Below are 25,011 nucleotides of genomic sequence, written 5' to 3'. Positions count from 1 at the left end.
GTGCCGTTGTTTATCCATTCACCAACTGAAGGACATCTTGTTTGCTTCTCAGTCCTGGCAGTTATGAGTAAAGTTGGTATAAACATTTACATACAGGTTTGTGTGTGGACATAACTTTTCAGCTCATTAGAGTAAATACCGAGGAACACAGTTGCTGGATTTTATGGCAAGAGTATGTTTGGTTTCTTAAGAAACTGCCCTTCATCTGAGGACGCGTACAACCATGGATCATGAGGTATCATAGTATTTACTACTGAAAAAATCCACATGTAAGTGGGCCTGCACAGTGTAAACCCGTGTCGTTAAGGATCAACTGTATTTTTTTTAAACATCTTTATTGGAGTATAATTGCATTACAATGTTGTGTTAGTTTCTGCTGTATAACAAAGTGAATCAGCTATATGCATACGTATATCCCCATATACCCTCCTTCTTGCGTCTCCTTCCCACCCTCCCTATCCCACCCCTCTAGGTGGTCACAAGGCACTGAGCAGATCTCCCTGTGCTATGCAGCTGCTTCCCACTAGCTATCTGTTTTACATTTGGTAGTGTATATATGTCAATGCTACTCTCTCACTTCATCCCAGCTTACCCTTCCCCCTCCCCGTGTCCTCGAGTCCATTCTCTACATCCGCATCTTTATTCCTGTCCTGCCCCTAGGTTCATCAGAACCATTTTTTTAAGATTCCATATATATGTGTTAGCATACGGTATTTGTTTTTCTCTTTCTGACTTACTTCACTCTCTGTGACGGACCCTGGGTCCATCCACCTCACTACAAATAACTCAATTTCGTTTCTTTTTATGGCTGAGTAATATTCCTTGTATATATGTGTGACATCTTCTTTATCCATTCATCTCTCGATGGACGCTTAGGTTGCTTCCATGTCCTGGCTATTGTATATAGTGCTGCAATGAACATGGTGGTACATGACTCTTTGAATTATGGTTTTCTCAGGGTATATGCCCAGTAGTGGGATTGCTCTGTCATATTGTAGTTCTATTTTTAAGGAAGCTGCGCACTGTTCTCTATAGAGGCTGTATCAATTTACATTCCCACCAACAGTGCAGGAGGGTTGCCTTTTCTCCACACCCTCTCCAGCATTTATTGTTTGTAGATTTTTTGATGATGGCCATTCTGATGGGTGTGAGGTGATACCTCATTGTGGTTTTGATTTGCATTTCTCTAATGATTAGTGATGTTGAGCATTCTTTCATGTGTTTGTTGGCAGTCTGTATATCTTCTTTGGGGAAATGTCTATTGAGGTCTTCTGCCCATTTTTGGATTGGGTTGTTTGTTTTTCTGATATTGAGCTGCATGAGCTGCTTGTATAATTTGGAGATTAATCCTTTATCCGTTGATTTGTTTGCAAATATTTTCTATTCTGAGTTGTCTTTGCATCTTGTTTATGGTTTCCTTTGCTGTGCAAAAGCTTTGAAGTTTCATTTGGTCCCATTTGTTTATTTTTGTTTTTATTTCCATTTCTGTAGGAGGTGGGTCAAAAAGGATCTTGCTGCTATTTATGTCATAGAGTGTTCTGCCTATGTTTTCCTCTAAGAGTTTTAAAGTGTCTGGCCTTACATTTGTGTGTGTGGGTTTTTTTTTTAAACCTAACTTTTTGTTTGTTTGTTTTTGGTTGTGTTGGATCTTTGTTGCTGCGTGTGGGCTTTCTCTAGTTGCGTCAAGAGGGAGCTACTCTTTGTTGTGGTGCGTGGGCTTCTCATTGTGGTGGCTTCTCTTGTTGCAGATCACGGGCTCTAGGTGCCCGGGCTTCACTGGTTGTGGCTTGCAGGCTGCAGAGTGCAGGATCAGTAGTTGTGGCACACAGGCTTAGTTGCTCTGCAGCATGTGGGATCTTCCCAGACCAGGGATTGAACCCGTGTCCCCTGCATTGGTAGGTGGATTCTTAACCCCTGCACCACCAGGGAAGTCCTGGCCTTACATTTGCATCAACTGTATTTTAAAATGCACATATCATAGAAAATAAACTTGCAGGAAGGGTAGGAACTTTCATTATAACTTACATCTCAAATTCTATGTTCTCTCATAAATAAATCCTCATTTTAGTATATGAAGCTGGAATAAATTTTAATTTAAGACTAATTTTTTGTGCATAATGAGTTATTTTTCGTAGAGATGTTCGTTAGAACACCTTATCAAAATGTGCATTTTATATTAGGTGCTTTAAAAATTCTTGCCTGTTAATGAAGTTTATAAGTTCTTTGAAGAGGTTAAAAAACACACACACACACACACACACACACGTGTGTGTGTATATACACACATACATACGAACACTTTTCTGTCTGAGCTATCTGCGGAACTCAATCATGACAGTAAATGTTCTGTTACTTTGTTGTGTTCAGTCATTTAAATTCAGTTTATTGTGGAGGAAAGAAAATTGGCTTAGGGAAGTTAGAAACCCTTTGTTCAGTTAAGCTTTTAAAATAAGTAATAACTTTTCTTTTCTAGCTCTGTGATTGGCTGCGTGTTAATGAAAGCTGTTTTAGGCGACCCTTAACTTGTAGCTCCATTGGACTTCACGAGACATCCTCTTTAAATGCTTATGTAAAGAACCTAGTCCAAGAGTATATTAAGTCACCTGCCTGGGAAGGTAAGTCCGAAATCATTTTTATGGACTGATATATCCAAAACATTTTCAAAGAGCTTTTTAGTAGTTTTTCAGATCGAGATTCAGGCTTAACCAAATATATGCCAATTTATGGATGTCAGAGTTGTATTTCAGCCAAATAATGTGAATAAACAGAATGTAAAAATACTGTTTCGTAACTTGTACTTTATTTGTTCTAGAACTTGAGATTTTAAATGTTTTAAGAAGTTGCCTGGGTAGGACTTGGGCACAAATACATTTATTAATTTATTCTACAAGTACAGAATCTTTGTTGGCTCGATCTGCAGATGTGTTTTGGAGCCTCGGTAGTGGAAATATTTGTAGATAAATCTGTTCATCTTTTGTTTGTTTTCAAAGCATTACATTTAGTGTGAACTGATTATGAAAAGTAATTTTAGAGAAAAATTATGTTTGTTAGTTTCTTCTTTTTACCAGATACTTAGCAAAGATCAATTTTGCATCTTCTTTAGGGAAATGTGTTAAGACTGCTTTCTAATGCTTCCTCATCATTAAAGTCATTAGTGATAATTGGGGTAAATTGCACCTTTGAATTTAACGTGTCTTAAATTTCCTAGCTTTGTCTCAGACCAAGTCATTTTCATCTCCCGATTTCTCTAATCTGATCATGGAATAGGTCTTAAATGATTAGATAATTATCCTTCCAAAATACATGAGTTTATCTGTTTGTTCTTCATAGAACATTTCTCTTTTATGTTTTATTCTCTTTGTCGTCTAGTAAATTTTCTGTACTGTTACTTGCGAGATTCTTTTCTTAGACCTATAAAAGTAAATAAATTTTAGTCCCTACTAGAGTAAACATAGATTCAACTCCCTGAAGTATCTATAGAACTTGTCTTATAATTCGGTGCATAACAGCATCAAGTCTGATTAAATAATTCAAAATTGGATAAAATAAGATTTTTAGAGTTTCTTCCTTAACATTTCTAGAACTTAAAATATACTGTTTATATAATATGCTATTTTAAGTTTTTAAAAAATTGATCTCAAGTGCAAAGGAGGTGTGTGTGTGTGTGTGTGGGTGTGGGTGTAATATTTTTGACTCTTAATGCCCTTGGCTAAGTGCCTTTATAAAATTTTAGTTTAGTTATCAATTACTGGGCAGTTTTCAGAACAAGGTAATAAATTCCAAAGCACACATTTAACTTGAGTTTTTGAGCATAAAATACATATAACATTCAAATTTGTTTTTATATAAAGACTCCTCAGCTCAAGTGTTTTTAATCAGATTCTACACCTGAAGGAGCTTTTTTCTTTGGGTTTGACATGGTCAGTACAGATAGATTTTACACTGATGATTCAGCAACCATATATCAAATGTTAGTTCTAGGTGCCAGACACTGGAGTTACAGAGATAAAAGGTATGTCCCCCACCCTCAGAGAGAGCATGGTCTAGCAAGGGGGTTGATAAGTAAGCAGATAATCTTAGCGCAATGCCCTGAAAGCCATAAGCACTGGGATGGGGAACCCGGGTGAGCAATACTGATCCAGAACAGGTAGACCTGTGGGGGTCAGGAGAGGTCACCAGATGAGGTGACAGCTAACGAGTGAATAGAAATTAAGGTGGAAAGGGAGAAGGCGTATCCTGCAAGGCTTGGATGAACTTGCATCCAGGGAACTGAAAGTAGGTAGGCATCCATCTGTTTCTGTCTGTCTACAGCATGGACCCCAGGTAGGAATGGTTAAGAGATAAGGATGGATATATGTTAGGTAGATATATATGTACCATACCATATATGTGATATATAGCAAAACAAAGCAACAACAACTAAAACCACACAAAACCAGCATCATCAACAAGCAGAAATGTTGGAGAGCTTTCAGAGAAGGCTTTCTGAAATAGAGAAAGTGAGATATAGTTTGGAAGCAGCAGTAAAAGCTTGTCAAAACTTGGAAATGTTAAGATCAACCAAAAAGTGAAATATATTTGAAGAAATTTATACATAAATTAGAGAGTCCATCAGAAAGGATATTTTGAGTAAAGATTTTGTAGTTAAATGATGTGCCTACTTAAAACGTAACCAAGCTGAAGATATGTAATAATCCCAAAGTAGTATACTGCAGCTGTGTAACAAATTTTAGAAACAGCTTTATTGAGTATGATTGGCATACATTAAATTGCACATATTTAAACTATGCAGTGTAATGGGTTTGACCTCTGTGTATGCTCACGAAACCATCAGGATAACAAGATAATGAACACATCCATCACCCCCCACCCCCGAAGTGTTTTCACACCTCTTTGTATTATAATCCCTGTCTCCCACTTCTACCTGTCCCTCTCCATCCCCAGACCAACCCTGGTATGCTTTCTGACACTATAGATTACTTTGCATCTTCTAGAATTACACTCAGTTTTTAGAATTCGTGGTAGCAAGATTTGAGTGATAATTTAGGGGTAAATTAAGGTGATTGAAGATAGCCAGTGACCTTTTGTTTCTTTAAGACCATTGTTGCTTACTTTCACTTTTCTAGCCTCAGAGAGATAAAGGGGGGAGAGTGTATAAAGGATTCTCTGCCAGTCGTTCTCCGAGAAGGATTTCCAGACAGGCAACATCAGCAGCACCTGGAAACATTTTAGAAATGTGAATTCTCAAACTCTATCCCACACCTGCTGAATCAGAAACTCTGAGTGTAGGGCTCACCCTCTGGGTTTTAACAAGCCCTCTGGGGGACTTCTAATACGTGCTGGGTTTGCGACCCACTGTTCTGTAGCCTGGATTTCCCTAGTGTGGTGGTAGAGGACTTGGCAGAAAACTCTGCAGGAGTGGCCTCCACTGGGTCAGGCACTCTAATGTTATCAGCCTGATCCTGTGGCTCTCCTTGAAATCAGAAATCATTAAAAATCCACTAAACTTCTGATTTGTAACCTTCCCTTTCAGTATCTGAAGTGAAAAATTGTTTAGGACTTCAAAAAGTGGCATTGTGATTGGAAACATTTCATTCTCAAATAGGATCCCCTACCTGATCCCTGCCTCCTACAAGGTCAAAAAGTATCTGATTATATGATTGCTAGAAATTATAGGCAACTGAATACTGAATTGGCATTTGATTTCATTTTAGTCTTCATTAATGAGTTTTTATATGTAAATGTGGGATATGAAGCTAATGTGAGTAAAAATGTTTCAGAGAACAAGTTTCAATAATTCACTTTTATAAACACCTATAAACTTAACCTATTTTGGAGAGCACCAACTTTTAGATTTTCTAAAAAATACAGATTTCTTACTGATAACTAAATGATATTTATAACATCTTAAAGAATAAAGTTTATCCTTTTGTTGCATTTTTAAACTAAGTTGCCCTCCAAACAAGTATGTTTTTAGTATTGTCTGTCTTCTGTACTATTCTAGCTAATTTGTATCAAAATAAATTACTCCCCAAATTTATTAGAATATTTAAAAATATGTTTTAAGTATCTGAACCGCTGGGCTGGAAAACTAGATCCCTTAACCAAATTTTTCTTGGGAGTTGAGATGAAGAGTATTATCTTACAACAGAATGAAAATGAAATGTTCTATCTATGATTTATTTTATTTTAACTGGCTTTCAGTGATAGGAAAATAATTTTATCAGTTAACCAAGTTCTGTCTTCCAAAAGTTGTTCTAGGAACTCTGCATATATTATTTAATTTTTATAATAAACCCAAGGAAAGTCATAGGTTTATTTAGTTTGATTTCATAGAAGATGACCTAAGCTTTCAGAGCGAACATTCGTCTGTCCCAGACTCCCACAGCTAACAAACAGTAGGACTGGGGTTTGAACACAGGTCTAAGAAGCAAAGTCTTTGGTGTCTGTATCCAGTCCATCCCCTTTCTGGTTCCATTTCAGGGAACTCTCACCTCTCAACTGAGGTGCCAGAATTGCGTCTTAACCGGTCACCTTGCACCTACTCTTGCTTCCTCTAAAATCGCTTTTCCACATTGTACCTAGAGAAGTCTTTTCAAAATACAAACTTGGATCTAACAAATGTCTCCTCCACTTCTTTATACACATTCACTTTGACCTTTAGTGTCTTCCTCTTGCCTTTGGGATGAAGACAGAAACCCGTTACATGCCTACGAAGTCCCTGGTCTCTCCCGCCTGGTCCTGTAACCTCATCTTTGGTGCTCCCTCCTATTGTTTACCTCAGCCCTTTCCCGGAATATGGTGTGCTCTCCCCTGCTGGAGGCCCCTGACATGTACTTCCTTCCGCCTGGAAAGGTTATGTCTCCCTTCACCTACCTCATTCTTTCCCAGCTTTTTATACCCAGCTCAACTGTCATTGCTTCAGAGTGACTTTGTCTTACTTCCCAGTATACACTCTACTTGCACCATTTAGAGCACTCACTACAGTTATCATTTTACATTTCTCTGCATATTCTTTGATGAATGCTCTTTTCTTCTGCACTCTAAGTATCGTGAGGACAGGAACCATTGTGTCTGCAGCACTGAGGCCAGTGCATGGCACGTAGTCGGCATGCAGAGATGTCTTTGTGTTCACAGTTAAGTATGTAACAATGAGCCATGCTGTGGGGTGTTCTACTATATTTCTTCTCAGCTGTATTTCTCTGATATGGATAAAACATAATCATTTAGCTGTGTTATTTTTGAAACATCATCTTGGAAGGATTTTGATAATGCTTTGCAAACCTTAACTATTGTTATTTAAGGAGGAGAAAACTGCTGTATGCCTGATTGGCTTGAAGCCAAGCTTGTTGCTGTGATGGTCTTGCTGGCCATAGATGTGGAAGGAATGAAGAGTCAATATAGGTAAGTGTTTCTAAACTTGAAAAGAAAACTTTCTTTAAAAAAGGCTAATCAGATTTATGGTACACATTCAGACTTTTCAGTGATTGGTATGGAATTGATCACAGTGTATTCAAGGAAGGAACTAGAACATTGGCAGTATGCTTTAAAAATGTTTAAAATTAACAATAAGTTCGTAGGATTAGAGGTTTAAACTAGAGAAGGTCAAAAAAAAAAAAAACTGTATACACGAATCACAGGTCTTGTATAAGAATATTAGAAGAATGGGTTGTAAGGTCCTAGCATAAGATTAGGTAAAGACATTTACTGGATTTTACCCTTTTGTAAAATGTGTTATTTTTTTAAAAGGTAATAAAGATAAAACAATCTCATCTATATTTTGAGAAACGTGAGCAGATTGTCACCAGATTATAATTGTTGCAGTAAGCAGCTTCATTAGGTAGTGTAGCATTTGCATGATAATACAATTAATTTGATTAACATCAAATCTCTTTTCTAGACAAAGTTTTAGTACGAAAGTTAGTGACAACAGTTTTTCACAAATCTTCAGTGCTTTATATATATTTTTGTTAGCATGTCTCATTTCCTTGGCTGGCATGTATTTGTTTTGTTTTTTGGTTTTTTTGAAATATGGAAGCGAGGTCTCAGCATTTTAATTTGCCAGTAAATCGGATATAGGATTTCATTCGTACTGTGCCCAGAGTTGAGAACAGAGTTGTGTTGCTCCCTGTGCTTTCTTCTCCAGTGAATCGCTGAACTCACTGAAAAAGCACAAACAGAAAGGTCCATCCTAATAGGTTCTAGGTGTTTGGATCATCCCTAATAGTAATTCTGTCCAATGGAATCATTAGCTAACCAGTTCCACGACTGTAGCTGGAAAACAATTTCTTTATGCTTTTGAAATGCTTGATTTGGGCATGTCTTTTAATGTCTAGTGAAAAGCGGAGGACACAGAATGTATTAAGGATATTCTTAGATCCTCTCCTGGATGCCCTTGTGAAGTTTGGTACAAATGCCTACATGCCCTTGCTGAAAACTGACAGATGCCTGCAGTTGCTGTTGAAGTTACTGCACACTTGCTTGTTGCAAGGTTCCGGTACCCAAGATGGTGAGGATCATTGGTTTCTGTTGGTGTTTTGCTGGATATATCGTTGGTACTCAGAATGAGAGGAAATTCCTGACCTTTTAACTTCGTGCATTCAACAGATATTTACTGAGTATCTCCTGTTGGTGCTGGGGATGCAGAGGCAGAGTAGCAGACTGCCCTCACCGAGCTGACATTTTAATGTTTACATTTGTTGCTCACTGTTGATTTTAGAATGTGATTGCATTTGCTTTTGCTTTTTTTTTTTTTTTTTCCCAATGGGCTCTCATTGATTTCCAGACTACTGAAAATGATCACTATTTCATACATGTTTTAAGCCAAGATCCATTTCTAATTGCCACTGTGCTGCTGGATGTTGCAGAAAGTAAAGCATGAGAATAGCAATAATTTTATAATTATTTGTTTTTAAATATGTTCATCCCTCAGCACCTCTGAGTAGAAAATACTTCATCCAGGAAGTACAGGGGTGGTAGATGGAAGCATTGAGCACTTTCTTCATTCCTTAAACTAAGATTTATATAAAACAGTAGTTGAAAACCCATGGACATCAGATATGAGAATATCGATGGGTAAGCCTTGATTCCCAATCTTTCTGACCAGTTTCATTTGGAATTTTAGAAATTTTCTATTTAGAAAAGAGTATTCTAGAGAAGCATTGGTATTAGGTTAAACCTGAGGATAATATGAAAGTTTAGGTTTTAATATAGGCTTGTGAAATATTAAAGCTTGTTTCCAAGTTCTGGTATTTTTGGTAATGGTAGCGGAACCGAATGCTGTACACGTAACAGTAACTTTTTATAAGACTTTTAACTCCTTTAAGGGCATAAATTTGGGTTCATTTGACATGTCTTGACTGTTGAAAGCACTAGACTCAGTGCCTTCGAGTGCAGGACTGGGTTACGGGTACCTTTTGGAAAATTGTGATATTTGATACACACAAGAACGTGTGATGGTTATATGTAATTATGATGCAAAATAATTGAATAAACACCCACGAACGCACCACCACGGCATTTGCTGCTAAGAAGGAATTTACCTGTGACTCCTCAATCCCTGCCTTTTGCCTCCTTATTTTGACTTTTATCTGTATCACTTCCATGCACTTAAAAAATGGTTTTACCACACACATCGATGCTCCTCAGCAATATATTGTCTCATTTTCCTGCTTTTGAGCTTTATAGAAATGTTACTTTACTGTAAGAAGCCTTCTGTAACTTCTTCACTTAGCAGGTTTCTAAGAATCATCCATGCGTGTCCTTTCTTACACTTGCGCATTTTCCCCGTTGTGTTACCTTCCGTTGTGTGATGACAACCACAGTTACGCGTTCTTCTGTTGCTGGACACTGGATGGCATTTTGTCTACTACTGTTATGTACAGTGCTGCCTTGAACACTTGTCTACGTGTCTCTTCTAGGCCTGTGTCTCTCCAGGGCACATGCGTGCCCCTGGGGCCAAAGTGACCGGTTCTTAGAGTATGTGCATATTCAACTTTTAAGATAATGGAAAATTGTTTTTCTAAGCAGTTGTGTACACGTTTTATGTTCTCATCTGCAGAATGTAAGTTCCCATTGATGCTCCTGCATCTCTCATTGTACTACAAGCAAGAGCCAAAGAAATCAGTGTGTAATTTTGATAGTACTTGACTTCCAGATAATTGGTAAACCATAATAAGCTTAATTAACTTTATGGTTTTTTAATTGAAGTATAGCTGTTCACACTGTTGTGTTAATTTCTGCTGTACAGTAAAGTGACTCAGTTATACATGTATTTACCTTTTGTTAATACTCTTTTCCATGATGGTTTATCACAGGATATTGAATCTAGTTCCCTGTGCTCTACAGTAGGACCTGTTGTTTATCCATTCTCTATATAATAGCTTACATCTGCTAATTTAGATCTATTTAACTAACTTTAAATAGATCTAAATCCTGAAAGGATTTCTTTGATGGGGGAAGAGGAAAAGAGTTTTTCCATTTTATAAATGAGTAAATAATCTAGGATTAACTACTAGTACAAGGGTCAATGAACACATAATGGTAAAGTCAGAAATAACTAGGTACAGTCAGCCGTCTGTATTTATGAATTCAACCAACCATGGGCAGAAAATATACAGGGGAAAGATTCCAGAAAGTTCCAAAAAGCAAAACTTGAATTTGCCGTGCTCCAGCAACTATTTACGTTGTATTTACAGCTACTTATATAGTATATACAAGGATACTTGGCTAAGCCTGGGTCTGCTGCAGAAGGGAAGATGTGTAAAATTAAAACATACTCCTGGGAAATGCAAACACATTTTCACCTACTTACGAGCAATAATGGCTTATGTGGGAAAACCCATTTTACTTGAAACTCCCCCAAAGATGTCCTAAAATGTTCAAAATAAACGAAAGCCTAATTCATAACTTTGGTTAAATGGTCTTTGCTGCTTCTGTCAGCTTAAAGCTCTAAATAAATGATGTTCCAGTGGTCATTTTATTTTAATTCAGAATAACTGTACAATGTTTATTTTAATATTTGAGGAAACGTACTTACAGTTACACTGTAACTCTCCCTTTGTCGCTTTGGATTATATGGGTCAAAGTAACTGGCCTGATCACACTTCTTCTGTCCTAACTACTTGCTGAATGTGTCACAATATCTACATATAACATATTGGGTTGGCCAAAATTTTCGTTCCGTTTTTGCCATACCATCTTATGGAAAAACCCAAATGAACTTTTGGCCAACCCAATATATGTGGATATGTCCACATACAATATCCACTTGTAATCCTTGTTGCTGTCACTTTTTTCCTGAGTTGCTTTTGTTTTCTGGCCTTGATCTTTTGTGTCTCTTTGAACTTTTCTTCCTGAGGTAGCTTTTATTTTTTAAAAATTGTGGTGAAATATACATAACAAAATTTACACTTTAACCATTTTTTTTTTCTTTAACATCTTTACTGGACTATAATTGCTTTACGGTGTTGTGTTAGTTTCTGCTGTATAACAGAGTGAATCACCTGTATGTATATCCCCATATTCCCTCCCTCTTGCTTCTTCCTCTGACCCTCCTTATCCCACCCCCTAGGTGGTAGCAAAGCAGTGAGCAGATCTCCCTGTGCTATGCGGCTGCTTCCCACTAGCTATCTGTTTTACATTTGGTAGTGTATATATGTCAGTGTTACTCTCTCACTTTGTCCCAGCTTACCCTTCCCCCTCCCCGTGTCCTCAAGTCCATTCTCTACGTCTCCATCTTTATTCCTGTCTTGCCCCTAGGTTCATCAGGACCTTTTTTTCTTTTAGATTCCGTCTGTATGTGTTAGCATACAGTATTTGTTTTTCTCTTTCTGACTTACTCTCTATGACAGACTCTAGGTCCATCCACCTCACTACAAATAACTCAATTTCATTTCTTTTCATGGCTGAGTAATATTCCATCGTATATATGGGCCACATCTTCTTTATCCATTCATCCGATGATGGGCACTTAGGTTGTTTCCATCTCCGGGCTATTGTAAATAGAGCTGCAATGAACATTTTGGTACATGACTCTTTTTGAATTATGGTTTTCTCAGGGTATATGCCCAGTAGTGGGATTGCTGGGTCATATGGTAGTTCTATTTTTAATTTTTAAGGAACCTCCATACTGTTCTCCATAGTGGCTGTATCAATTTACATTCCCACCGACAGTGCAGAGGGTTCCCTTTTCTCCATACCCTCTCCAGCATTTATTGTTTGTAGATTTTTTGATGATGACCATTCTGACCGGTGTGAGGTGATACCTCACTGTAGTTTTGATTTGCATTTCTCTAATGATTAGTGATGTTGAGCATCTTTTCATGTGTTTGTTGGCAATCTGTATATCTTCTTTGGAGAAATGTCTATTTAGTTCTTCTGCTTGTTTTTGGATTGGGTTGTTTGTTTTTTTTGATATTGAGCTGCATGAGTTGCTTGTATATTTTGGAGATTAATCCTCTGTCAGTTGCTTCATTTGAAAATATTTTCTCCCGTTCTGAGTGTTGTCTTTTCATCTTTTTTATGGTTTCCTTTGCTGTGCAAAAGCTTTTAAGTTTCCTTGGGTCCCATTTGTTTATTTTTGTTTTTATTTCTGTTTCTCTAGGAGGTGGGTCAAAAAGGATCTTGCTGTGATTTATGTCGTAGAGCGTTCTGCCTATGTTTTCCTCTAAGAGTTTTATAGTGTCTGGCCTTCCATTTAGGTCTTTAATCCATTTTGAGTTTATTTTTGTGTATGGTGTTAGGGAGTGTTCTAATTTCATTCTTTTACATGTAGCTGTCCAGTTTTCCCAGCACCACTTATTGAAGAGGCTGCCTTTTCTCCATTGTATACTCTTGCCTCCTTTATCAAAGATAAGGTGACCATATGTGCGTGGGTGTATCTCTGGGCTTTCTATCCTGTTCCATTGATCTATCTTTCTGTTTTTGTGCCAGTACCATACTGTCTTGATTACTATAGCTTTGTAGTATAGTCTGAAGTCTGGGATCCTGATTCCTCCAGCTCTGTTTTTCTTTCTCAAGATTGCTTTGGCTATTCAGGGTCTTTTGTGTTTCCATACAAATTGTGCAGTTTTTTTGTTCTAGTTCTGTGAAAAATTCCATTGGTGTTTTGATAGGGATTGCGTTGAATCTGTAGATTGCTTTGGATGGTGTAGTCATTTTCACTATGTTGATTCTTCCAATCCAAGAACATGGTATATCTCTCCCATCTGTTTGTGTCATCTTTAATTTTTTAATCAGCGTCTTATAGTTTTCTGCATACAGATCTTTTGTCTCCTTAGATAGGTTTATTCCTAGGTATTTTATTCTTTTTGTTGCAGTGGTAAGTGGGAGTGTCTGTACTAGACACGATTAAATTATACACTTTTAATGGGTGAATTGTAAGATATGTGATTTATAGCTCAATAATTTATTGGCCATATTTATGTGGATCTGTTTCTGGATTCTTTTGGTCTGTATTTTTATCCCTTTGCCAATACTGTACTGTTTTGGTTACTGTAGATTTACAGTAAGTCTCTAAATAGGTATTGTGATTCTTTCAAATTTACTCTTCTTTGTCAAAAATATTTCTAGCTATTCTAGCTCCTTTGCCTTTAAATATAAACTTTATAATCAGCTTGTTTGCATTTACCAAAAAAAAAAAATCCTGCTGGAATTGATTGGAATTGCATTAAATCTACAGATCAATTTTTTTAGAATTGCTTTCTTTATTATATTGAGACTTTTAATTCATGAATATGGTACATCTCTTGATTTATTTAGGCTGTCTTTTATTTCTTTCATCAGAGTTTTTTAGCTCTCAGCATATAGATCCTGTGCAGGTTTTGTTAGATTTATATCTTTTGGAGGAAGATTATTGTAAATGATATATTTTAAAATGTTTTGGTTTTCAATTGTGCATTGCTGATATACAGAAATGTGATTGATTTTTGTGTGTTGACCTGGTATCCTGTAACCTTGCTGAAGCACGTATTAGTTGTAGCAGTTTTTTTAATAGGTCCTTGGGATTTTTTGGTAGACAGTGATGTCATTTGTGAATGAGGACAGTTGTATTTGTAGAGTTGTGCATAGTGCTCCCTTATGCTTTAAATGCCTGCAGGATCTGGGGTCTGATGTAATTCCTTTGTAACTCCTGATAGTGGCAGTGCTCTCTCTCTGTCTCTCTAAGACTGGCTAGTGGTTTATCAATTTTATTGACCTTTTCAAAGAACCAACTTTTGGTTTCATTGAATTTTCTCTGTTGATTTTTCTCTTTTCAATTTCATTGATTTCTGGGTTTTTATGTTTACATCTTTGTGCTTACTTTTGGTTTATTTTGCCTTTTTATTGACATTTAGGTGGAAGCTTAGATCATGGATTTTAGATCTCTCTTCTTTTTTAAAATGACATTTAGATTTTCTTAAGTTTTGTTGTAACTGCATCCCACAAATTTTGGTATGTTGTATTTTCAGTTAAGAATTTTTGTTTTTGGAGACTTTCTTTTACCCGTGAATTATTTGCAAATGTATTTAGAGATTTTTCTATTGTCTTTCTGTTATTGCTTTTCTTTTTTTTTTTTTTTTTTTTTGGCGGTACGCAGGCCTCTCACTGTTGTGGCCTCTCCCGTTGTGGAGCACAGGCTCCGGACGTGCAGGCTCAGCGACCATGGCTCACGGGCCCAGCCGCTCCACGGCATGTGGGATCTTCCCGGACCGGGGCACGAACCCGCGTCCCCTGCATCGGCAGGTGGACTCTCAACCACTGCGCCACCAGGGAAGCCCTCTGTTATTGCTTTTTAATTTAATTCTGTTCCAGTCAAAAGAGCATACTTTGTACAATTTCAACTTTTAAAAAATTGTTAAGATTTATTTAATGATCTAGGTATGGCTTATTTTGGTGACTATTCCATGTACACTTGAAAAGAGTATGTGTTCTGCTGTCGTTGGGAGGAGTGTTCTATAAATGTCAGTTGTATTCAAGAGCTTCATGGTGTTTTTCAGTTTTGTATTCTTGCTGATTTTAGGACTGTTGAACCCAACTATAATTATGGACTTATCTCTTACTCTAGGGATTATGATGGACATACTTTTTACAGTCAGCTTAGAATTAATATTTTACCACTTAAAATTAACATAGAAATGTTACTACCTTATAGGTCCCTTAACCTCCTCTCCCCCATTTATTACAGATATCTTACATTTACTCTTGTTGAAAATCCTACTGGACAATGTTGTGTTTTTTGCTGTCAACCATCAAACACATTTTAAAGACTCAAGAGAAGAGTCTGTTGTATTTACTAAGATATTTACAGTTTCTTTTGCTCTTTCATCCCTGACCTTCCATGTTTTCCTGTGGCATTGTATACCGTTTGTTCGAAAAATGTCTTTTAATATTTCTTTTGTAGCAAGTTTCTTGGCAATGAATTCTCATAGTTTCCCTTCATCTGAGAATGTCTTTATTTTGCCTTCTGAGTAGTATTTTTGTTGGATATAAAATTCTGCTTTGATAGGTCTTTTCTTTCAGCAATTGAAAAGTGTTGCATTTGCTTCTGACCTCCATGGTTTCTCAGTAGAACTCTGTAGTCATTCACATTGTTTTTCCCCCAGGTAATAAGTTGTTTCTCTGTGCTTTCAAGATTGTTTCTTCGTTTTCGGTTGTCAGCAGTTTGGCTATACCGTGTCAGATTGCATATTTTATTGATTGGTTTTCAAGTTCACTGATTCTTTTCTCTTGCATCTCCTTTCTATTAATCCCATCCAGTGAGTTTTTAAATTTTCAGTTATTGTACTTTCAGTGATAAAAATCTCTGTTTGGTTTTTGTGTATATCTTCTCTTTCTTTCCTGAGACTTTCTGGTTTTCCATTTGTTTCAAGAGTGTGTGTTGATTGATTGTTGAAGCATTTTTTAATAGCTGCTTTAAAGTCTTGGTCAGGTTATTCTTAAATCACCATCATCTTGGTGTTTTCATTCGTAGATTCTTTTCCCATGTGAGATAGGGAATAGCTCACGCTTCATATACCCAGTTATTTTTTATTGTATCCTAGATATTTTGAATATTGTGTTGTGAGGCCCTGGATCTTGGTCAGATTCTGAGACAGTGTTGATATTTTTGTGTAGCAGACAGTCAGCCTGGCTTGGTTTAGGCCTCAATTCCTGATGTTCCGGCTTTTGTGGGTGCTGGTTCCACAGTTTTGTTTTCATGTCCTCTGCAATGCTATCTTGACCTGTGCCCCACGTGTTCCATCTGGTGGTCAGGCTGGGACCTGTCCAGTTGTCTGTTAGCTCCGTTCTGAAAGTCTTTGACGTGCTGAATAGTATCACATCAAGGCCTAGCAGTTCAGGGGTGAGCCCAGCACTTCATAAGCCACTTGCTGGGGCCATTTTCCTGAGCACCTCCCTCTCTGGAATCTCCTAAGTACTCACCGTCCGGTTCTCTGAGATTCTCCTTTTTCATTCCCTGACCAGAAGGTGGGCGCCCAGTCTGCTGCCCACTTTCTTGACTGCTCCGCCATCTGGGTCCAGTCTGTAGGAGGACAGGCGCAAACTCACCACCGTTCAGGGTTACTTCTTTCTGAATCCATCTGCTGCTTTTTGCCTTTCAGAGTCTTCAAATAGCTGTTTTGAATATTCCGTCCAGGTTTTGTAGCTGAATTCAGTGAGAGAGGGCAGTGTGTCTTTGTTGTATCTTATCCAGAACTAAAACGCCTAAATGATTTTTAAGATTAATTGTAGAGATCCCCATGGTATCAATGACTATTCTATTGTTAGAATTCATTTTTGGTAAGTGATTCAAGTATATGCTTAACATAGGTGAGCTTTTACTAGACCGTCGGGTGTACTTTGTACCAAATAAACTTATTTCTCTCATTTTAGTTGCGCATACAGACGAGGTGTTTATTCTCCTTCAGAACTTTGTCATGTCTACCACAGAGAGCGTTTCGGAATTTATTCTCAGAAGATTTACTATGAAGGAATTAAGTAGGGTATGTATGTATTGGAGTAACTTTTCAGTCTTTTCATCAATATTTTGAGTGATTACTGACTGGCAGGCCCTGTATTAAGTTGAAAATTAACGTGATAGTTTCTCAAAAAGCGGCCTTTGGGAGCAGAAAATGATATAAGCTTTAGGGCTTCCCTGGTGGCGCAGTGGTTGAGAGTCAGCCTGCCGATGCAGGGGACGCGGGCTCGTGCCCTGGTCTGGGAGGATCCCACATGCCGCGGAGCGGCTGGGCCCTGCGTGTCCGGAGCCTGTGCTCCGCAACGGGAGAGGCTGGGCGGTGAGAGGCCCGCGTACCGCAAAAAAAAAAAAAAAAGGGGGAAAGGTTAATGTGATTTTATCCTTCAGATGGAAAGATTTTTAAAAGTAAACTCATTATATAATAGTTTAAAATTATTTTGAAAAATGCACTCTTTAATACATTAGGTATTAGAATTCCCAATTAAGCACATTTGTTTGGTAGCTTATTAGAGTTTAATAAAAATCTCTTCCGCATTTTCCTTCCCCTCAGCAGCGTGATGGTCAGTATTTAACAACTGGCTCTTGGGGGAAAAGCCCTGATTTGTAGTGTTTATTAGTTCCTGTGGTTGATTTCAAGCTACCCGCACGGGGCCATGAATCAGGGAGAGATGAACCGTTCCCCTCACTTCACAGAGGAAACAGCAGCCTCGGCTGGCGTCACCCCCGCTTCAGACTGCCCGGTGTCTACCTCACCCGCCCCTGAATCCATCCTCCCTGCCTTCCCTCCCTTACAGGAGAGGAAGGTGGTCTGGACCTCATCCCCTCCCATTTGCTCAGCGACTTTACCCTGTTGATCAGCCTCTCTCTTTTTTGTATTTCTCACCTCTCCTTTCCTCCTGGATCCTTTCCGTGAGCGCTGAAACAGCTTTAAGGGTCCCTCATCTAACAAGAACCCGCTCAATTCCGCGTTCCTTCTGGTGCCCTGTTGCCTTCCCTTTGTGAGCTGGTCTGTAAACAAACCCCACAGCTCCTGTGAGTAGAAGTGGCTCCTTTGTCCTGCACCTGGCGATGCTTTTCAGACCACGTTTCTCTCGACCCCCTCAGCCCCAGTGGACACTGTTGACGCCTCCGCCTTGAGACGCCGGCGTTTATGACATCCTCCTCCTGCTGTTTCCCCTCCCTCTGGCCGTTACTCCCACGAATGTCCATTCTCTGCTGCGTAGCCTTGGAAGTCAGAGTTTTTCAGGTTGGCCCGGGCCCCTCCTTTTCTCATCCTCTCCTGTCTAGGTGACCTCACCGGCATCCCCAGCTTTAGTTATGCCAGGGACCGTCACATTCCTTTCTACCTCAGACTGACCTTCTGAGGTGAACGCCCATTCAGCGAGTTGCTGTTTGACAACTCAGGTTGAATTTCCCCCACATACGCTATTTAAAACTGAACTCCTTATCGTTCCTGCAGGAGGTTATCCGCCTTCCCCCGCCCCAGGTTCCCTTCTCGGTGGATGTGCATGATCCAGCCTGTTTCTTCAAGCCTAAAACTTGGGAATCCTGGCAGCTTTATCCCTCACTCTCACCCGCTGTGTTCAGTCTTGGCACCAAGCCCTGGCGTTGTTTCCTTCTCTCTGCATTGTATCCTAGCGCTCGGCAAAGCGCCTGGCATCTAAGCATTGCTCGGTAAAAACTGATAAACTGAATGAATTCTGTGCTTCCTGTGTGCCACGGAAGCCTGAGGGTAGAGGAATTGGCACAGCGATAATAAGCAAGGCTACCACTCAGGGCCAGTTCCTTCAGAATGCTTTCTCTCTTAATTCTTTCAACAAAAACCCTGTGACGGAGAGATACTACCCTCCCCATTTTACGGGTAAGGAATCTGAGGCCCAAAGAGGTTAGGTCTCTTGCAGTAGGTCACAGCTGGTGATGATAGAGCTGGACCGAACCCAGTCTGCCTGTGTCTATGAGTCGAAAAGCCCTGCCTTTAATTCTGTCCCCTTCCCTGCCCCCCATCCAGCTTACTAGCTCTGATATGCTGGGTAAGTTGTTTAACCTCTCTGAACTTCGGAAAGTGGGACAGTGACCGTTCCTTGTGAGAATGGAGTATTACAACTGCCTGAAGGAAAGGAAGTGGCAGTGGTAGTTGCTATACTTGCTATTGTGATTATTTATGATGTGTTAGCCTGGGATGCCAGAATTGGTAGAACATAGTTTCTGCCTTCCAGGGTCTCATAATCAAGGTGGGGAGCCAGCTGAGTAAGTCGTGCTGATTGCAGAGTCACCGTCTAAGCACAGAGGAGGACGTGCTTAGCTCTGCCTGGGGAGTTGATGGAAGGCTTCTTGGAAGAGATGACTTCTCCCATCAATGTCATCTTTCAGTACTTTTAGATAAACTAATTTATTTCCTGCCTAAACTCTCATAGCTTTGTGAAAATCATGAACCTTGCTTGTTAAGTGTTTTATTGTTTCTCTTAGGTTTCAGATCTGGAACGTTGCCATTTGTACCTGATGGTATTAACTGAACTTATAAATCTCCACTTGAAGGTTGGATGGAAAAGAGGCAACCCTATTTGGAGAGTTATTTCTCCTTTGAAAAACGCATCCATTCGGCATCTTCAAGAGATGGACCGTGGACAGGTAATCCTCTTTGCTTCAGGGCTTGTAATTATGTTGAGTAAGGCATACACAAAATACATATTTGACTATTGGACAATATTTTGATACATAAAAAGCATCTGCTGAAATTTAATTTTGAAAATAATATCCCTTGTTCATCATATTTGATGAAGATTGGGACTCTTGTCATAATATTAGGTACATAATGAAGGTGTGGTGACTGCAATCGTAAAATCATTTAGATACAGATAGTGGATTTTCACTAGGTCTTTTGCCTGAGTACCAGTAAGGGACATTTTAATGTGTCCAAATTCAGTCCAGTGTCCAGAGCCTCCATGCTTGGATTTCTACGTCATTTTCTAGCCCAGTTCACAGCGTCTCCCCTTCCTTTCCACAGAGCCCTCTATGCTGCAGTCACGCTAGGCCACCATAGGGAGCGTCACAGATCACAGCACATGCCATATCCTGCCTCATCTGGGCTTTCATTGTGTCTCGTCCTTCCACTGAGAACGCCCTCCCCTCAACATACACTTGTCAGTATCTGATGGATCCTTTTCGTCCCAGCTCAAGTTACATTTTCTCTTAAATGAAATTTGATCAGTGTCTCATTCTTTTCTTCATTTACCTGTTGCTCTTTATGCCTCCATTTTTGTGTTTTTTTCCATCTTACTTGCTTTTGGAATAATTTATGTATATATGTCTTCTCCACTAGATTTCAGTACCTAGAGGCATTTCTGAAACATGATACAATAAGGCATAGTGGTTATGAGCACAGGCTTTGGAGTTAGACTTCCTGGTTCTGAATCCTGGCTTTATCTTTACTAGCTGTAAAGATACTAGCTGTAAAGACCTTGGGGGAACTTACTTAACCTCTCTGTGCTTCATTTACTGCACCTGCGAAATAAGGGTTATAAGGTTGATGTGAGGATTAAAGCAAGCTCATGCATGGTAAACCTTTAGAACAGTACCTGGCACATAGAGAGTCCTCAGTAAATGTTAGCTGTTTCCACTTAACACACACGGTAAGGGTTTTAAAAATTTGAGCTGAATCATAGTCTGGTCTGGGCTGCTAATTAAAAGAGCTACTTGATTGCTTTAATAATCTAATTTTTGAAGTAGTTTTCGAGAACTGTATTAAAAGAACATTATAAGGAGGACTGATTAATATTTCAGCACCCTGTCTACTGAATATTAATGAATTAGTGTTCCAGAAGGACATTGTGAGTTTTGAATGTAGACCAGAATTGTGAACCATACCACAGTGATTTTTAAAGATTGGCTTACTCTCTTTACTAATCCACTGAATTACTTTAAGGTTAAGAGGGAACGTATTGGCTCAAAAGTAGCCCTACATTTTATTTCCTGTATTGGCAGTGTGGCTAAGTAAAATTTATCTGCACAGATACTTGATTTTCTGTGGTGGTGGTGAGGGAAGGTATGAAATAAGTAGTAGAAGGTTCCTTTCTGTAGAGATGTTACTGGTGGGCGGTATTTGGGAGAACTGCTTTGGTCTCTCAGGGAAGTATTTTCCCTATCTAGGTTCTTACCTGCACTCCTGGCTTCTTGGTTGAGATTATTGACTTTCCCTCTGTAAGAACAAAGCCAGGCTGTCTTGGTTTCCTCCTTTCTGCTCCTGCCTGTAGAGTTCCAAGTGCTTTACATGAAATAACCGATCTATTTAATCTTCGCAATAATCCCGTGAAGTAGATTCTATTACTGTCCCCGTCTTACGGATGAGTAAACCAAGGTGTAGTGTGTCCACAGTCAGCTGGTGGTAAGTGCAGAGCCAGGGTCCAGACCTAGGCCACGTGGTTCGAGTCCAGCTCTTAACTGCTGTGCTGTGTCACCCAAAGCAGCGTACAGCTGACTGAAGGAGTTGTTTATATATACGCCGGGAGTCTTTTTTTAAGTCTGCTTTAGCCAAACAGTTGAAATAAGACTCACCCATAGGAACTTTGTATCCAAGTTGTCTTTCAGTCTGAATTGCTGAATTTTTATTGCCACCTTGTTTGCCACCAGTCTGTACAGAAATGGTAAAGAGTGACGTATATTGGATTTCCTTTTATTTCCTCTGATACTCAGTAGCAGGCACAAAGAGGGGAAGGAGGGCATGAGATTCCCATAGACTGGGAGCTCAGGTCCTTATTGGTTAGGATTTGCTTATGTTCAATAAAAGATTGTCCCATTTGCTCCCCAGGAACCGACACTGGGTAGACAGATTCAGAGAGTCGTTAGTATGGCTGCCTTGGCCATGGTGTGTGAGGCCATTGACCAGAAGCCAGAGCTACAGCTGGACTCTCGGGATGCGGGAGCCACGGAAAGGTTCCTCTCCTCTCTCCAGCTCAATCGGACGCTGCAGAAGCCCCACACAGAGGAGGACAGCAGGTGTGTTCACCCCTTGGAGAGAAGCATATACATGAAAGGCATCTTTTTTGCTCATGTTTAAAAATCCATTTTTGTTTGAGTCATTGAGATAATTAGTGATTGCTCAACCTTACGTAAAGGGTCATGGAAGCTTCGAGATGAGGCTTCATTCAGGATGATAACATATTATCAAATTATTCATCCCTGTTACTGGAAGCCCATTAACTTTTCTGCATTTAGTTTTCAGCGAATCATTTGAAGCGAGTGCAAGCACCTCCTTTCAGTGTAGTTAGGAAATTGAGGTTTGTGGTGTTTCCTCGTTTATTGGTAGACAGGATATTTAATAATGACTGTTTAATTTCTCCCCTTGTAAGGGTAGTGTACTGCTACACGCAAAAGAAGTGGAGACAGACTCAAAGAAGGATGGGGTAGTGACTTTATTTTTTGTCTCAGTTTTTTTGAAGAGTCGTCATCTTCCCAAGGATGGGGGAAAATAGTTGCACAATATATCCACGATCAGTGGGTCTGCCTCTCTTTCTTGTTGAAAAAATATCACACCCTTATACCAGCCTCAGAGGATGAAATTCTGGAACCCATTCTGCCTGCTGTTCAAATGCCAATAAGGACTTTGCAGTCCGCACTAGAAGCCCTCACAATTCTTCCTTCTGATCAAGTTTTACCTGTGTTCCACTGCATGAAAATTTTGGTTCCCAAGGTAAGATACAGTGAGACCTGAATTAAAGAATAACCATAAGAACAGACCATCAGTTTCTGAAATTGTGATAATTATGTATTTCTTTTCTTTTTTTTTTTTTTTTTCCCTACCAGCTTCTGACCTCCTCTGAATCTCTCTGCATAGTGTCTTTTGACATGGCTTGGAAAATCATAGCTTCTTTAAGCAACACTCAGCTGATATTCTGGTCTAACTTAAAAGCTTTTGTTCAGTTTGTTTTTGATCCCAAAGTTCTTACCATTGCTGCAAAAATCAAGGGCCAGGCATATTTCAAAATCAAAGAGGTAACTTTTTTTAAAATTGGGATTCAAAAACATGTAACATAAGATGTGGCATCTTAACCATGTTTAAGTGTACTGTTCATAGTGTTAACTATATTTACGTAATTGTGAAAGACCCCCAGAACTTTTTCATCTTGTGGAACTGAAGCCCTGTCCCCATTAAGCATCTCCCCTTTCCCCACCCCGCCTTCCAGCCCCTGGCAAGCACCGTTCTACTTTATTTCTGTGAATCTGATGATTTTAGAAAAAAGAGGGAACTTTTTGTTTTCATTTGTGTGACCTGTAGCACATGAAGAGAGTTATATTTGTAATTACATATTAGATTTGTTGTTATTTATTTATTCAGTCAGTAAGTATTTTGAACCTTCTTCAGTGTCATGAGTAAGAACAAAATCTGCTAGATGTAAAGAAGTAGGTGCACAGCGGTAGCCCATGAACCACATCTGCCTTACAAACGTATTTGGTTCATATGATCAAATTAAAATCTTTTGAATTAGTTGCCAGCTTTTAAGGCTTGGGAACTTTGCATGAAAATCTGTATTTCCTCTTCTCTTGGAAAATTGTATGATCTGGCAACGCTGGTCATTCCTACATGAGAGCAGTGTCCCGGTGGTCACTGGTCCCTGGCCCTTCCAGGTGGGGCACACCCTTTCTGTTGCTCCACTCCAGACCGTGGCTTGATTTCTCCTGGACCCTGAGGGCAAACGTCACGTGCCATTTGTCAGTGCATCTGTGCGGTTGCTTTTCTTGTTCAAGGAAATATTTCTCTGAATATAACCTATCCAGAGGTCTTTCTGGTTTCTGGAGGCATTTGTGTTTACAGTCACTGATACGTAGTAGGGAACATAAGGTGATGGAATTACATCATGCCTCAGACTCACATACACTCCTTATCCAAAGGGGAAGATGGAAAATAAATCCATTTATTACCCTGCTGTCTCTGCGTCCTTTCCTGACCCACGGTACACACTTAGAGAGGGGGGCCTCTTTTGTTCTGAGGAAAGGGAGGCCCCTGGCAAGTGCAAAGAAAACTGAAAATGTCAAGGGTGAGGCGTTTTTTCTCCCTTTCATTCCCTATCACTTTGGGCAGTTGTTCCTCTGGGATAGTTCTGGGTGAATATCAGTATCAGTAAAATTTTATTTATTTTCAGTATTAAGAAATGAAAAATTAGCATTCTGTGATTGGTTAGCATCGTGCAAACAGTGAAGTTTTTAATTTTTTAGACTCTATTTCTGGTTATGTTGAAACTGTCATTTGAAGGCATTCAAGTAACAGTTTTTAGCAACATGAATTTTTTTTTCTCTTTTTTGAAAAAACTTAATTGGTCAAAGGATAAAGTAACTATTGTATTTCATTCCAGATTATGTACAGGATAATTGAAATGTCTGCTATAAAAACTGGAGTCTTCAATATATTGATAAGTTATTGCTGCAAATCTTGGATCGTTTCTGCTTCAAATGTGTCTTTATCTACTGCTAAAAATTACAGCGAACTTGTCCTTGAGGCGTGTATATTTGGAACAGTGTTTCGGCGTGATCAGAGGTAAAAGATGCCATTATTTCAGCCTCACGTAACTTATATTAAGTGTCTATCTGGGTAGAATTGTGTCTTTATCTTAAGGCTTTCAGTTAGAAGAATATTGATTAATTTTTAATTTGGGACTTTAATTTTTTTCTTCTAAAACTTGTTGTTCTTTGTCACATGTGTTTTATGGAAAGACTTATTCAGGATGTACAGACCTTCATAGAAAATCTTGGGCATGAGTGTGCAGCGAACACGGTTATTGAAAAGTAAGTATGGTGGGTCCTCCATATCTTGATATAAATGCGGCATTCAAAACATAACATCATATGAGAAACATTCTGTATAAGATATCGCATGAGCCTTCCAAATTGTGTTAGAAATTATATTGCCTTGCTAATATATTTTCTTCAGATCTGTCACTATTTACTGAAATATGATAAACTTTAAAAAAAATTTAGTGTGGGGCTTCCCTGGTGGCGCAGTGGTTGAGAGTCCGCCTGCTGATGCAGGGGACATGGGTTCGTGCCCCGGTCCGGGAAGATCCCACATGCCGCGGAGCGGCTGG

The 25,011-nt window shown here is 39.1% G+C and overlaps 1 protein-coding gene across 5 annotated transcripts in view; it reads left to right on the top strand.

Annotated features, from left to right (window-relative positions):
• Positions 1-25,011, top strand: part of TARBP1 (tRNA guanosine 2 -O-methyltransferase TARBP1) — a 64,632-nt gene that overhangs the window by 19,292 nt on the left and 20,329 nt on the right. For 3 of the 5 annotated variants that reach the window (XM_089897430.1, XM_089897429.1, XM_089897427.1), the window contains exons 10-19: positions 2,474-2,615; positions 7,305-7,404; positions 8,337-8,509; positions 16,852-16,961; positions 19,403-19,564; positions 21,720-21,928; positions 22,361-22,622; positions 22,736-22,924; positions 24,283-24,464; positions 24,641-24,712. In XM_089897430.1, the coding sequence (XP_089753556.1) occupies positions 2,474-2,615; positions 7,305-7,404; positions 8,337-8,509; positions 16,852-16,961; positions 19,403-19,564; positions 21,720-21,928; positions 22,361-22,622; positions 22,736-22,924; positions 24,283-24,464; positions 24,641-24,712 (1,601 nt within the window). The remainder of the gene's footprint in view (positions 1-2,473; positions 2,616-7,304; positions 7,405-8,336; positions 8,510-16,851; positions 16,962-19,402; positions 19,565-21,719; positions 21,929-22,360; positions 22,623-22,735; positions 22,925-24,282; positions 24,465-24,640; positions 24,713-25,011) is intronic. The other 2 variants (XM_022553194.3, XM_089897428.1) reach the window with 2 other exon arrangements.

The sequence above is a fragment of the Delphinapterus leucas genome, chromosome 16 (genome assembly GCF_059928025.1).
Source record: "Delphinapterus leucas isolate spDelLeu-1000000601 "Yukka" chromosome 16, BTC_Dleu_Yukka2, whole genome shotgun sequence".
NCBI classification, from domain to species: Eukaryota; Metazoa; Chordata; class Mammalia; order Artiodactyla; family Monodontidae; genus Delphinapterus; species Delphinapterus leucas.
This window is presented reverse-complemented; position numbering and strand designations above follow the sequence as displayed.